General features: G+C 40.8%; 2 protein-coding genes across 4 annotated transcripts; one reads left to right on the top strand and one right to left on the bottom strand.

Moving 5' to 3' along the window:
- Positions 1-5,374: 5,374 nt before the first annotated feature.
- meaf6 (MYST/Esa1-associated factor 6) lies at positions 5,375-9,382 on the bottom strand. Of its 2 annotated transcripts, XM_010734092.3 has the most exons (8): positions 9,256-9,382; positions 8,539-8,654; positions 8,297-8,384; positions 8,166-8,211; positions 7,634-7,826; positions 6,589-6,618; positions 6,032-6,065; positions 5,375-5,839 (listed from the first exon to the last, which is right to left on the bottom strand). In XM_010734092.3, exons 1-8 carry the CDS (start codon positions 9,343-9,345, stop codon positions 5,825-5,827), a joined length of 612 nt encoding a protein of 203 aa, XP_010732394.1. In that variant the 5' UTR covers positions 9,346-9,382; the 3' UTR covers positions 5,375-5,824. The 2 variants fall into 2 exon arrangements, with proteins under 2 accessions (XP_010732394.1, XP_010732395.1); XM_010734093.3 differs by lacking the exon at positions 6,589-6,618.
- Positions 9,383-9,468: 86 nt separating this feature from the next.
- Positions 9,469-13,856, top strand: stpg1 (sperm-tail PG-rich repeat containing 1). 2 transcript variants are annotated; one of them, XM_010734095.3, is made up of 8 exons: positions 9,469-9,585; positions 9,665-9,792; positions 9,900-10,001; positions 11,641-11,820; positions 11,918-12,026; positions 12,151-12,316; positions 12,415-12,605; positions 13,686-13,856. In XM_010734095.3, the coding sequence occupies exons 1-8, from the start codon at positions 9,555-9,557 to the stop codon at positions 13,757-13,759; spliced, it is 981 nt and encodes a 326-aa protein (XP_010732397.1). In that variant the 5' UTR covers positions 9,469-9,554; the 3' UTR covers positions 13,760-13,856. The 2 variants fall into 2 exon arrangements, with proteins under 2 accessions (XP_010732397.1, XP_019118837.1); XM_019263292.2 differs by having other exon boundaries at positions 9,471-9,585; positions 9,668-9,792.
- Positions 13,857-14,734: the final 878 nt, after the last annotated feature.

Raw genomic sequence — 14,734 nt, 5'->3', positions numbered from 1 at the left:
AATAAAGTGTCAGTAGGCCTATATGTCTCTAAGTAGAGAACAGTATCATGTGCAGTAGGTGTCAGAGTATTTGTTCTGATTACATTACTTATGATCAAAAACTAGCGAGTCGACAACTTTACTAACAGACAAACTTCAAGTGCAATAAAGCAGCCAGCATACGGCTACATCGCCCACTCACACAGCATCGGTCCTGGCATGACATCAGCTCCCAGAATGCATTCCCCTGCACGTTCCAGGCCTGAACACCTCCTCTTCCTGTTGGTACAAACACCAACACCCTCCTGGTGCTCTGAGCTTATAGTGTGGGCAGCCCAGCTAACAAACTGAGCTAACCAAAGCTAACTGCAGCTACAGTTGGCAGCTACTGTCAATTAGAAAACTCTCTCTCTCATTTTCTCCATAAAATATGATCCAGTTTCACCAAAATCAGTGAAACAGTTTGTGGTGGGAGACTTAAGTACAGTGATCATACATGGAGCCCAAAGTTAGATAGTTAGTGTGAGAACAGACGTACGAATGACAGACACCATTCACCTGATTAAGTCAGTGTAGCATCAACAGGATTTAACATCTGTTAGTTTATGAGAGAAACGTTCAATACTATTTCTTTAATTATGTCATATGTTTTACCCCCAATACCAGATTCAATAATTATTGTGTCAGAGAATGCCTTTATAAAATCTATAAAACTCTGTTAAATGTGGTGATTTGGTACAAATCCAACTGGACTTTTATTCAGTGTTTAGTGGAGACGTTTATGAGTCTTGAATGAGTCTTTTTAATGCTATAAAAAACTTCCCCATGCAGATGACTTGTTCACACAGACAGCTGTGTAATTATTTGTCATTCCTTTTGCTGATACTTAAAAAAAACATACCATCTGTCAAAAACCTCTATTTTTAATGAGAAAAAAAACCCTCACCCTGTTTCCCAAAGATGGTTTTCTGTGGGCAGTCCCATGCAGACTTTGCCTTACTATTACTTATATAATCTACATAAATATTTACAGTTCAGAACCTCTGTACTGATCTGCTCCGATTGTGTTTATAGCGAGGCTGTGTCAGGCTGTGTGTCCATATCAGGAGGAGGGAGCAGAAAAGCAGCTGACAAAGTTTTCCATAAAAGTGAGTTTGGCTTATTTTGGTACTGTCTCTGCGTCTTGTTGCTGAAATACTGTGTACCTGTTCTTTCTAGATTTGAGGTGTCCAGAAAGGATCTGGACTGAGCTAAAAATAAAGAGATTTTCTTGCAGGAAGGCATTAAACATTTTAGACAAAACAAGAGTTTTACAAAATAAAAGTCCAGTTAAACTGAATCCCACAACTCTGGACATTGAGTTTAGATAATTTCATCAAATTGAAATTAAAAATACAAAATATATGGATTTGGCCCTGACAAGTGCTAATGTGAAAATCGGGCCCTGGTATTTCCTCATGAACTGAGAAATGTAGCTGTCTTGAAGTGATATACATTCCTGCTACAAGTTCTGCTTTTGATCATAATTAATGGCCGAGTGTAAAAGCGTTAACTTGCATCGAGGTTGTTCTTTACCCTGTTCAAATCTTATCACGAGATCAACTCCAGATGAAAAATAAAAGGTCCATGTGGTGCTGTTATTTGTTTGAGTCTTTCCCATGACTCTTCCTGAAATATTTTTGACCTTGTTTGTGGGGATGAAGGAGAACAGTCTTGTTTGGTCCCAGGAGGAGGAGGAGGAGGAGGAGGAGGAGGAGGAAGAGAAAGGATGGGGGTCGAGGCTCCTCAGTGAATATTTAAGATTTCACGTCATCCCACTCATCCTCTGTGGGGCCAGGGACCTAAAACTCAGCTGGATCCCGCTGGTGGAGGCTGTTAAAGTAATTAGACAACATTACTCTGACTGACAGACCGCAGGAGAAGGAAGGGGGCTATGCCTCGCACGAGAGCCTGCTGTAGTATTAGTACTGCACATTTCTTCAAGTCATCTAAGGTCCTTAGATGTGCACTATCAACAGGATTTACGTATGGGCATTTGCCAGCTTAGTGCACTCTGTTTCTGTGAGATTTACTCTGTAGTCATTGTGACTGATGGGACTATTCTAAAGAGGTTCACTTCACTTTAATCACCAAAACACATTTGTCACTTACCCCTTGTGGTTTCCAGCCAGGCTCATAATTTTGGCTTGACGTCCATGATTTTCAGATATCTTTTTTCTTTTTCTGCCTTACCAATAAAATGAAAATGAACTGTTGAAATCAGTGAAAACTGTTGATGTGGCTGAAGCTGGGAGCATCGTAAAGGAAATTCAACAAACCTACACTGTGTTAGAGCAGTGGCAGAAATCTCAGCTGTCTTAAAACTTGAGAAAAACTACCTGCATGGTCGGACACCATGTCGAGTTTGTACAGTTGCCACAAGAGCTGAGCCAACATGGACGAATGAACTTCTCGGAGAACTCAAAGGAATGGAAATTCTGTGAGTAATGAGAAACGTGGATGTGCTGAAGAAGATCATGTGATAAGACCAAAAGCTCCAGAACATCTAATGAATGTACTTGGACTGTGTTTCTGGATAAAATATCCAGATAGTGAAGTATGTGTGTATCAGTGAATACCTGATCAGTAATAGAAATGTTGACATTATACAGTTGTGGTTACTGATGAAGAAACTAAAGAATCTATATTTGAAGAGGGTAGCTGAAAAGAAGATATAAACACAGCTCCAGTGCTTTAATCAGAGTCTGACTGGTCTTCATCACTGAGCTGTAACGACACCACAAGAAATAACAAACAACATGGACCATTAGAAAAGCTCCATTTCCAGTAAAAGGTCAGCAGGGTTGAGATGAAGTTGTTTGAAATACTTAGCTTTGTGTTGAAGGAATCATTATTCAAAGCTGCTGTTTTTTCATGCTGCTTTTTAACAACACAACACGATTATTCACTGAGATCAGGGAGCGTCCCTGGAGAGCCATGGTAATCCACTGTTCACGATCAAACTCAACAGCTTTTGGCAGCAAACAAGACTCTTTTAAAACTGGACCACACTTTGCACATTTGTTGCAAATCTGGACTCAAACATAGAAGAATGGCCTACACGGCGTACAGCTGACTCATTTCAGTCTTATTTGAGGAATTCTGTTTGGCTCCAAACTGCTCAATTAAAACTTTGCCTTGGTCAGTTCCTTCCAGATAATTTCCCAAAGTGACAGGAAATGAAACAAAGATTTGCTGTTAAGTGGTGAAACACACATTTTACATTCGTGCCTCATTACTCACACACCCCAAAGTTAAATGTGTGGAATGTGTTCTGGTGTGAGTTTGAGTTTTCCAGCCAGATCACATTACGTAGTAGGTGATGCTGAATGTGACTTGTGAGTGAGTCATGGGCTGACGTGTAACCTGGTCCCCACCGCAGCCTCTGCAGTATCTGTGTTAGATAGATGAAGTAGACATGGGAGGAGACAAGGAAATGATGCCGCTGGGAGAAAAATGTGCAGTATGTCTCCAAACCTGTGTTAATTAGCTATGAATCACAAACACAGGTACAAAGTGTAACAGACTCATGAAGTAAAGACTTTACAACATCCCTCAAAATGATATTGGCCTCTTTGAGAAACGGTAGTGAAGTAGTGAAAAAGATAAAATACAAATTAGAAATCTGCAGTGATGATAGTGGCTCTGAGAGACTTAACATATCAAGCCAAAAGCTAATGTTCTTGCTCACAATGACAATGACTCACACTGATGTTCAGCAGGTATGACCATGGTTGACATCTCATGCTGTCTCAGTCCTCATACTTCCATACTTACACTTAGCACTATTTTGAGTACATAAGTGCATTCACACTGTCACTCACTGTGAGTACCTGCATGGTGCACTCATAAGGAGCAAAAAATACCGGACATTTCTCGTCCTCAGTGGTCACCATTCTGCCTACGTAGCTGAAGTGGTTGTGGTGAATACCATATTATACAATGTAAGTTTTCTATATGTTTTATATTTACGTTTTCACAGTCAACTGTTGGTGCCCATGCTTCATCCTGCTTACTGCGAAGAATTCAATACCTTTAGTAGAGCCACGCTGTGAGCATGAAAAAACAGAAAGCAGCAGTAAAAGTCATTGTGTCATTCATACCAGATGAAATATGACTCTGGGAAGGAGCGGTGGTGGAGCAGCATAAAACCGAGGAGCGCATTCCAGGGATGGACTCTTCCCAGTCAGTCTCTCCATCATACATGTTTGTCAGCAGCTCTGCTTCCTTGGGGCGCATTGTCTCCATCCCCCCATGTGGTGATGTTTCAGGCCAGTTGTGACTAATGTGCAACTCACTGCAAATTTCAAGTACTTCCAGTTTTGGGTTTCTCTAAGGGACCTTTAAAGGAGAGGGCAATGGCTCATTAAGACGGCCTGAAAGGAACAGTGGACTAGCTGTCTGCAGTCTGAATGCTAACAGAGAGACAGAAATATTAAGCTATACATAAAAGTTGTTGGATTAAAGCATTAATATTACGACACAATACTACTCCATCCCCCTCACCACCTTTAAATTCCAAATTGATCATATGGAGTGTTTTCATGAAGTTATGACTATGAAATAAGATCAGAAACCTGAGTATGTACATGTTATGTTACATTTCTGTTCACACAGGGTTGTGTCAGTATATTGTGTTCTCATGTGCTTCGGAAGAGTGTGGACATGCTCAGTGAAATATTTTCACTTTCAACTTAAAACTTGCTAACTCATCTTTCTCTTTTTAATGTTTGTTTCCATGTGTTTGTGCTTTTTTGTTCTATTATTGCATTGTCTCTTGTTGACAGTCACTCCTGCTTGTATTCCACATTTGTCTATTAATGTAACATGTTTGTGTTGTCCACATGCATTCAATAAAAACAATCTATTTTTGCCTGCAGGTATAAAAGTGAATAAATTGTGTTTTGGCGTAGCCTTGTGAAAAATTGGGATACTGCATGCTGACTATATGATCATGTTAAAAGCTAGAACCTTTACAAATATTAGTTGACAAGATAGCATGAAAGAGACAACTTTCAAAGTGTTCAAATCATCAATCTGTATGAAAAAACAGCAGGAGAGATATTCAAGTTTATGACTGACAAAAGCCAGACAACACTGTGTGAAGAACACAGTGCTTTCATCAGCTTGTGTTTACTTTAATAACTATTTTCATAAAACAAACTGAACTGTCAGGAGAGAATGTGCTGGCTATTCTCTATATTAGTTAAGTAAACACGGCTAATATCTGCACTCTGCCATAACAGAACTTTTTATGGAACATGTGTGGTCACTGGCATACAGTACATGTACTGATGAGGGACCAAAGCAGCACCTTCACCAACACATGCAGACATTTGATTAAATAACCAAAACCTTCATGTTACTGGTATTTTATTCTTTTTTTGAAAAACAAACCATGTAATAAAAGAATCCGGGCTATTCAGGACTTCTAGGACTGTGACGCTGAACAAAAAGCAACACTTTCTTACCACGGCCAACATGGAAATTTACTACATAATAAATACAACCTTTTTTTTTTAAACACTATACAAGATGGTGCATTACTGGAGGTGGGCCTCATCAGGCCTCAAGTAACATGCAACACCATATTTCTACTTAATTGGTAGGTCAAAATCTTAACCGTGACCAAAGGTAGGTGACAGGGGGAATGTTTCAAGCAATACACACAGCACAGGCTGAAATATGACAACTCGAGAAGAAGAAGAAGAAAAAAAAAAAAAAAAAAAAAAAGGCATAAAAAGTTCAAAGTCCAGAAATCTGAATCTGTCTCTTCATGAATCCAGCTGTTCCAGTCGTTGTTCTGTTAGGTTGAATAATCCTGCAGGAAGACAATGAGAACAATCGTCATTCAGAGCTGAATCATCTGTTTTGGTTTACTGAATAATCAATGAGTCATTTTTTAGACCATTCTTCACTACTTTCTGACATTTTACAGACAAAACATTTCATTGAGAAAATAACTGGCAGCCCTAATAACTTCAGATACAAAAGGCAAAATTAATCAACTTACAGCTCGCGGTTTCTTGTTAACCTTCATGTCAAATCTGCAACAAAACAAGACAAAGGCTGGATCAGACAAACGGCTCATACAACAGATTTTGATGGGAAGTATGGTGAAAAGCGATATCACTACTGTATCATGACGAAGCCTAAAAACAAGCCCAGAACAAGAACACTAAATGACAATGTGTTTGTTCTTGTTTGTGCACAAATCTGTAGCCAGCCCAACATCTGACAAGACCAGCAATGCTTCATTTCATTGCTGGAAATGTGGAAGCACAATAAAAAAAAAAAGAAAAAATTAATCTGGGGTAAGAAAGATATGAAAATACCCCAGTAACAAGTGGGAGTATCTAATGGAGTTTAGAGTGCTGGATGCTGATGTGCATTCAAATTAAAGAAAGAAGTGTTGGACATGCAGTCTGATAGAATCACTAGCAGGCTTCAACTCAAACTCTAGGTCAACAAAAGCAGACAGAGCAGGAAAACGGTGGAAAAGTTGAGGATGGGGTTTACAGCAGGCAGGATGTTCACACCACAGGAGCAGGAAGTAAAATTCAGACTTACTCAAAGTCATAATCAAACATGGCAGAAGGACTGGGGGCAGCATTAGGGGAAGAAAGAAAGAAAGCAGCAGCTGTTAGTCCACCAACCTGAGTCTAAAGCCCTACGTCTACATAAAACTGCAGTCCAGACTTTACAGAGTGAAAGAGCCACTTCTTCAGTGTGTTAGGTGGAGCACCTGCTGTGTTAAATATGTGGTAAACACAGTGAAGCCTCAGTCAGGAAAAACAGGTGGACATCAAATAACACAGCAACATTAAACACTGCCCAACAACGAATGAGATTTATACTATAAAGATGTGAACAGGTCCACTAACAAAGCAGCCATCTGTTAACTGTTTGTTCACCCAACCAAACTGAACTGACTCTGACTGAAATCAGTGTATTTCAAGAACTGGAAAACTGGAGGAAATTGTGATGTTTATTTTAAACAGTGTGAGCATTGTGTAAGGAACGTTCATTTATATTCAAGCTCACACACACACACACACACACACACACACACACACACTAAGCCAAATCTGGCCAGTCTTTGCCCATGTCCAATCTCTCAGACTGAAGCTGACACAGAGTACCTGTACAAGTGTGACTGAGTCTTAGTGAGCTTAAATCACTATAACACTTCCAGTGACTCAGCCGTGGTACCAGAGGTCCAGAGTGTTGATCACCGTTTGAGCTGAACAATCTGTGTAGTATTACTTTGTGATGTACCTACACTGCACTATATGTAGGCTTTAGGAGTGGCTTCTTCCTGGATCCAGTGTATGGTGAACTTATTTAACTGAAAAATATTTGACTCACAAACCTGACACAAAAATTGTTAGGCATGGACATAACTGGCAGTTATACTATACCTGCTACAGATTCCAGATTCCAACATAACCCACTTTCTCACATTAAGCTGGTATCTGGTGTGCATGTAAACAAACTGATCAGATGTGAACACACTCAGCTTCTTCTTCAAGAAATCCAGAAATTGACTGTCAATTGACATCACAGTCTGAAGCAGAGATGGCATGCTGACACTGCCTGTGTATTCATTGTGTACCTGTGTCTGTTTTTGTTCTTCCTCTTCTTGTGGCTCCCGTGATGGCTGCCTGAGGAGGAGGATGAGGCAGCCTTCTGAGGTTTTAGGTCCTGCAGTGTTGAGTCCACGTCTTCTGTATCCTCCTGGCTGGGCTCGTTCTCTTGGTTTTGGAGGTCTGGAGATGCATCACTTTCCGTCCCACTGCCTGCCTCACCTGATGTCACCCAGACGACAGCACAAATCAAAGTGTCCCAAAGTTACACTGTTTATAGTGTTCATTGTTTATACCGCTGAATCTTTCTACACCTGCCATATTTATGCTGTTTATATCTTTTAGATTTGCCATTTTTCTTAGATATCTTTTTAACTTGTATATATTTTTAGATTACATATACATTGCTGTTTGTACCGGGGATATGAGGGAAACACCATTTCAGTTCTCAGTATGTCCTGTACATATGGCAGCAGTGGCAATAAAGTTGACTTGACTTACAAAGACTATGAAGAAGAAACTTTTGGAACAAAGCTTGAGAAAGTTACTAACACCACTCACGTTTTTCATTCATGTGATCCGGGATCCCACCAAGTGCACATACCGCCTGAAAATACAGAGTGGCGTTGCATTAGCAGTTCCTTTATTGTCAAATAAACAACTAAGTGTGAAAAAAGTCTAGTGAGACTTACTGCAACTGACGTGACGGACGACTTGCTGAATAGACGCTCCGCTTCCTTGAATTTCCTATTCCTTCTGTCTGTCTTACTGTTGGAGTTCCTATTGGAATAACAGAAGTGTGGTTAACTCCATGACACACACAGTGCTGAACCATTCCCTGTCATTTCTATCCAATAACCAAACAGAAGACAAAAACACCCTTGTTATCTTCTTTTACACACACAGAAATGAAAACAATGTTTCTGATACTCACTTCTGGTTGGTAAGGTATCTGTCCCATCCTCTGATGATGTTGCCATACATCTGGGTGTCTTCTAAGTAGCTGCCTTCGAATGCATATATCTGTCTTTCCAGGTTCACCAGTGTCTCCTGAGATATTCAGTAAATAAGATCAAACTTGAATTCATTGTGAACAGAGTCGGTGCTGTGCACAGATGTTTGTCACACTGGGTTTGATGCCGGGTAAATCCGACACACCGCTGCTAGAAATCAAGTTCACTTGAAGCGGTGTCTTGTTTCTACATCACTTCTGTTGACACGGTGTATTTTTCCTTGTAATGTTGCCCACAGTGTGTTGAAGTTAAGCCGACACAGAAATCCAACTTACCGCGAGAACACCACCAAACCGGACGGCGGCTAAAATGTAGTTTAGCTAGCTAGCATAATTTCAAATTAAAAGCGTTGAAATGCGGGTAAATCTAGATTGCTGTCACCAGATGTTACCTGCAGCCTCAGTGTTAGCTAGACAAACGGCTCTAATTTATCTTTACAGTAGCTCGCTAGCCGAGTTAGCAGAAGCTACTAGCACTGTACTGGAGGGAACAACGTTAGCTTAGCACTTAGCGCGGCCTCGGCTAGCAGGCGGCAAACGCCGACATTAAAGGTGCTAATAGCAACACATTCACAATGATACACACATTTATTTATTTATTTATTTATCTCTGACCAAACTGTGACAGCGTGTACGTACGGCTAGTTCTTGTTTCCTCTTCACCAGTTCGGCGAGCTCCCGGCGGGTGTCCGGGATCTGTGGTGGAGTCGCCTTCGCATGCATCGCCATGATGGATGAAGCGTCTCCAAACAAAACACAGGCGGCGTATGAAGCGGCGGGAGAGCCGCCATTTTACCGAGAGATGGCGCTAAAAGACAACACAGCGTCACAGCGACAGGTACGCTCTGTTTTTCCGTCGCCGTGGTAACACGGTCTGTGTTATGGCTTCAGATTGACTGACTTCATTAGTAACTTTGGACGTGATGTCAAGTTGAGCCATGGGCAACATGTACCGAGGATTTAACAAAAGTGAGTATAAGTGAACACGTCATTTTATTTCGCTTGAAAAATATAATGTGACATATTGTTGTTGGTGTGGCTCCTAAAGCAGAGAAGATCCCAGCTTATACAGTCACATCTTCAATACCAAGCAAATATCAGAGAGTGGTGATCAGAAATGAAGAGAAGAAAGGCTTTTCATCTCAAGCTAAAAGGTTCCCTTCACAAGTCTGTCTGGTAGGTAATGTCTCTCTCTCAGCATCACTCTAAAGTTAACAGAATGATAAATAAACAGTTTAATACAACTAACTGAAACTTAATGTGCTGATGGCTCTTTGTTTCAGAATGAAAATCCAGGACCAGGCAGCTATGGCCGTGTTTCCAGTGCTGAGGTCAGAAGTCCTTCCTTCTCTAAGAAAGGCACCACAGGCTTTGTTCCATCCAAGGTAAATGGTAAATGGACTGTACTTATATATCTCCTTTCTAGTCGTCTGACCACTCAAAGCGCTTTACAGTACGTATCTCATTCACACACATTCATACACTGCTGGCATTGGCTGCCATGCAAGGTGCCAACTGCTCATCAGTTTGAGGAGATAACCATTCATACACATTTACACACTGATGGCACAGCCTTCATGAGCAATGTGGGCAAGGTCTTGTCCCAGAGTCATTTACACTGATTTCAGTTCAGACTGAAATACCTCAACTTGCCATGACATTTTGTCTAGACACTCATGGTCCACAGAGGATGAATCCTCTCACCAGGGGCGCCGCCAGGAATTTTGGGCCCCATGACATAAAAATCAAATTGGGCCCCCTCTGTGCAGCTGTTGTCCCCACATCTCTAGGACCTAACTATCCCATCAAAAGCTTTACATAACTCTAATCAAAGGCTTGCAACTGTTTTGCGTCTTGTAGTTCAATACTAGTACTAGCACAATATTTACTGCTGGTGATTTGTACATGCATGCAAATCTGCATACAGTCTGCAGTGCAGTTCACTATTTGATGCAAGATTAAAAGCCACCATAAAAATGTGCTTAAGGCCATTTTTAATAAACTTTTACTGCCCAAAACGTAAAAATAAAGAGATAATTAGTTTCATTATTATATTTGAAATATATATACTCAATGATGATGGTTTAATAATTTTATATTGGTGTTTACCTATTTTTGCTGCCCCTGTCAGTCGTGGGCCCTTGGAATTGTCCTAACTTTTCCCCCCTATACAGCGCCCCTACCTCTCACACCATCAACACGCTGATGTTTTTGGCTTGCTGGTGCCAGATGAATATTAATGATGTTGCTAATCCTAAGCCATAAGGCAATATTGTGCACTGTGATGCAAACGTAACAAGCTACGCTTTGTTTGAAAGCGTGTCTGGAGATCTTTATTCACAGGGCTTCCCATTGTTTCTATTGTTTCTACCATTTGCCGTTCATTAATCATTAACGCACCTTCACCTTACACCCGTCACACAACAAGTTTGGATGCTACACTACGTTTTAGGCTGCCCCATCTCTTTGTCCTGCACAGGGCATATCTATCAAAAGTTATAGTTTGGATATGATGATTTAATTTTGCAGCCACAACAGAATCAACATTTTTTTCCCTCCAGAGGGGCAGCTCAACCAAAGAGGACAAACAGTCCTGTGCAGGTCCTTGCTGATTAATCTTCCTCTAGTGCCACTATCAGGTTGACATTTGTGCTTCTTAATGAAATGTCTGTGCCCACTGTGGAATTAAATTAGATTCACAACACATTCATGTTCCCCTCAGGATGATCCCTGTGCCATCATCAGGTTAAAATGTGTCCGATACATCATTATACCTGCTAAACATCAGCGCTGCTATTGTGAGCATGTTGCATTACTGAGTTAGCATTTAGCTCAAAGCATTGTTATGCCTCACAGATCTGCAGACTCTGAGTCTTCTGTTGTACAATACCATTTTCTCTGGTTGCTAAAACCCCTAAATTCACAGACAAAATACACAACATGATCTCGTGAAGATGAAGTAGATATGTTTTAGGTTGTGCTGACGGTCTGTGAATACACCACCATTATCATCCTCTTCAATAGGCCAGTAGGGCTTCCAGTAACCCAAAGAGAGACATCCCAGGACCAGATTCATACAACCTGCAGAGCTCCTTCATAGACAAGCATGACTTCAACACTGGAGTCTCCAGAGTGTTCAGGTTGCCTGTGGCTGTGCAGCTGGATGGTCCCAAACACAAAACTCCAGCCCCAAATCAATATGACGTATGTATGTGATTTATATGAACTGCTTTTAAACACTGAGACTCTGATTTTTGTCCTGTGGTTAACATGTAGCTTTTTATCTCTTCTGTATGGGCAGGTCAGTCAACCTAGTAGAGAGAGATTCTCCTTAGTGGTTGGTACATCAGCTTTCCTGTCAAAAACTGGACGTGACACCTGTTGCTCAAAGAAAAATGTGCCATCACCATGTAATTACCTTTGTTCCTAGATGTTCTCTTTGGACAGTCATGCATGTGATCCGTCTTCCATTTCATTTACTATTCTTAATTGTATTTATCTTATTTTTAATTTGATGTCATGAATTTGTTAAAGGCCACTATGACGTGAATGACAACGTTATCCAGCAGAGTCTGGCAGTCTTGTCCCCGTTCAAATCAAAAACTCAGAGAATCCCTCCCCCAGTGGACAACCGTGTCCCGGGCCCAGGGGCTTACAGTCCCCATCACACCCCTGCTCTGGTGAAGAGGACCATCCTGCCGTGAGTGAACACTCCATTTCTATGGCTCTGGATTTGTGTTCCACACTTGCTTCTTTTTGATAATTAAAAAATGTAAATTCTGTTAACTGTGTTTCAAGGAGGGGATATTATCTGGCAATATCAGCACCTCCTCTGATTGTTCCCAAGGACCCTCCCTTGCCAGGCCCTGGGCAGTACAACATAGGGAGTTCAAACGGCCCATCTAAGCGTCCCATGCCCACCGCTGCATTTGCATCCAAAACTGAAAGAACATCCCAAAACTTAAAGCATGCTATGAACCCAGGTCCAGGTAATAAAAAAACAAATCATTATTTTTTAGTGTCTATCCTTTCTAGACCGACAATTTCATACAAATTTGTTAGAATAGTTACATTAACTTGTGCAGTGAGTTGGTTTTGGAGTCACATGCTAATTTATACTTCTTTAAATAAATAAATAATGATTCGATTAGGCTCGCAATAAATTTGCGTATATACTCTCAGAGCTGTTGAAACTGAGTGGTAAATGTGGATTATTGCTGATTTATGTTTATATAAATTAGATCAGATTATTATTATTATTCAAGAAAAGTAGATGTGTATAAACATTTCATCATAAAATAAGTCCTGGAAGCTGTCTAGGATTTTAGTTTTCACCCTGTAGCCCCACTTTTTCCAATCTACATAGTGGCCTTGACCCTTCTGAGTGAAACTAGCTTATCATGTTTATTCATAACTAAATGTGACATGTTGTAATATGGCTATCCAAAATCCAACATGTGTCTGTGGCTCAGGTTGTAGAGCGGGTCGTCTAGTAATCAGAGGGCTGCTGGCTCAGTACACTCATTCAGCTCCTGGAGCAAGATACTTAACCCCAAGTTGCTCCTGACCTCAGACTCTGAATGTGTGTGTCCATGTGTAATAATAATAATTATAATAATAATAATAATGATGATGAAGTCAGGGAAGGCTGGAGAAAACGCCCTTCTAGGTTCTGATCACTGACACCAGAACAGTTAGCTTGAAGCTGATTGGCTAAATTCTGTGTGACCCTGACTTTTGGGATTTCAGTAAAGACTGAAGCTGCTGAACAATCATCTGTCTTATTGTCTGAAGCAGAAGAGAAGAGGAACTCCTCTGTCCTATTAGAGCTGAAAGCATGCAGTCAGTTCATGGTTTATTTTCAATGGGAGCTTGTCTATGTGTCTGACATCATTTCCTCTGCCTATAAGGTAGACAGTAGACATGTACGCTGAGAGTTGCTCAGTGAACTGTTAGCTTTAACAATGACATATTTAGTCTTAATTTGAGTCTTTCAGTTGCTCATATGATTACAGGATCAAAGTGTTCCAACCTTTTAAAAACATTCAACTTTCTGTCCCTCTTTTCAGGTTTCTATGATCCACACATTTCATCAAAGCAGTCCTTCTTTTACAATGACTCCAGAGTCTGGATTCCTGTCTGAAGCTTTCAAGGAAAACTGTGCTGCAGATATGGACATTTTTCACACACACAAACTGTGATTATCTGTGTTGACAGAAAGGAATAAATGTTTGCAACCATTTAGTTTACATTTCTATGTTTAAGTAGGCTAATGACCACTGACATTTTTTGGAAGATGAATCATATTCAGTATTTATCCTTTGAGGTGATCTATAGCCATATGTTTTGTCCCCACCCCAGTTTCCTGATGCTCCAAGCTGGAGATGAGATATAGCAGTAAAGTGTTGCTGCAGTCCCCGACAGCTGCTGGTCCAGTCAGTGGTACGCCACACTAACAGCTGAGAGCTTGAGATGACACCACTGTGCCAACTGCTAGAGGGTAGACAAAGGGGTGGAGTGTGACTCTATATGCAAGCAATGTGACTGACTGGGTATGAGGCAGGGATGGTGTTCAACCCCAAAGACAAGTGGACACATCAGTCACTCCCTTTATCAGATCGTATATTGGTGGCTGTTCTGTAGAGTTAGAAGAAGAAGAGAATATTGATCCCGCTCTGATATTTAAACAGCTATACTCAATATATTTACAATGATGAAAGATTGCTTATAGATGAACCTACAGAGAATGATCACTCACATCTGCAGCATTCCTTTTGTTTTATAGTTTTAATGTGAGTTTCGCCTCAATGTTTAACTGTCCAGCCCACAGTTTTACTGTTTAGGTTCATTCTCAGTACACTCATTGTCATTTTCACTGCAGCAGGCAAGACAGCTGCCTTGTTTACCATTTTAAAGGTCCATCTAGTGAAGTTGCAGGTTGAAACCAGCTGAATAGCCCTCACTTTACCCGTACCTTCCAAGCATGTAGGAGAGCCTACAGTGGCTGCGAAAAAGTGTGACAGGCTCTATCTACATATCTACTTCTTTGTCCTTTTTGGGGCTACTGTAAAACATGCCAACTGTGTGGAGGACGATCTGCTCCCTCGTTAGTTCTAAA

The sequence above is a fragment of the Larimichthys crocea genome, chromosome XIII, assembly GCF_000972845.2.
Source record: "Larimichthys crocea isolate SSNF chromosome XIII, L_crocea_2.0, whole genome shotgun sequence".
Classification (NCBI taxonomy): domain Eukaryota; kingdom Metazoa; phylum Chordata; class Actinopteri; family Sciaenidae; genus Larimichthys; species Larimichthys crocea.
Note: the sequence above shows the minus strand (reverse complement) of the source record. Positions and strands in the feature narration are given on the sequence as shown.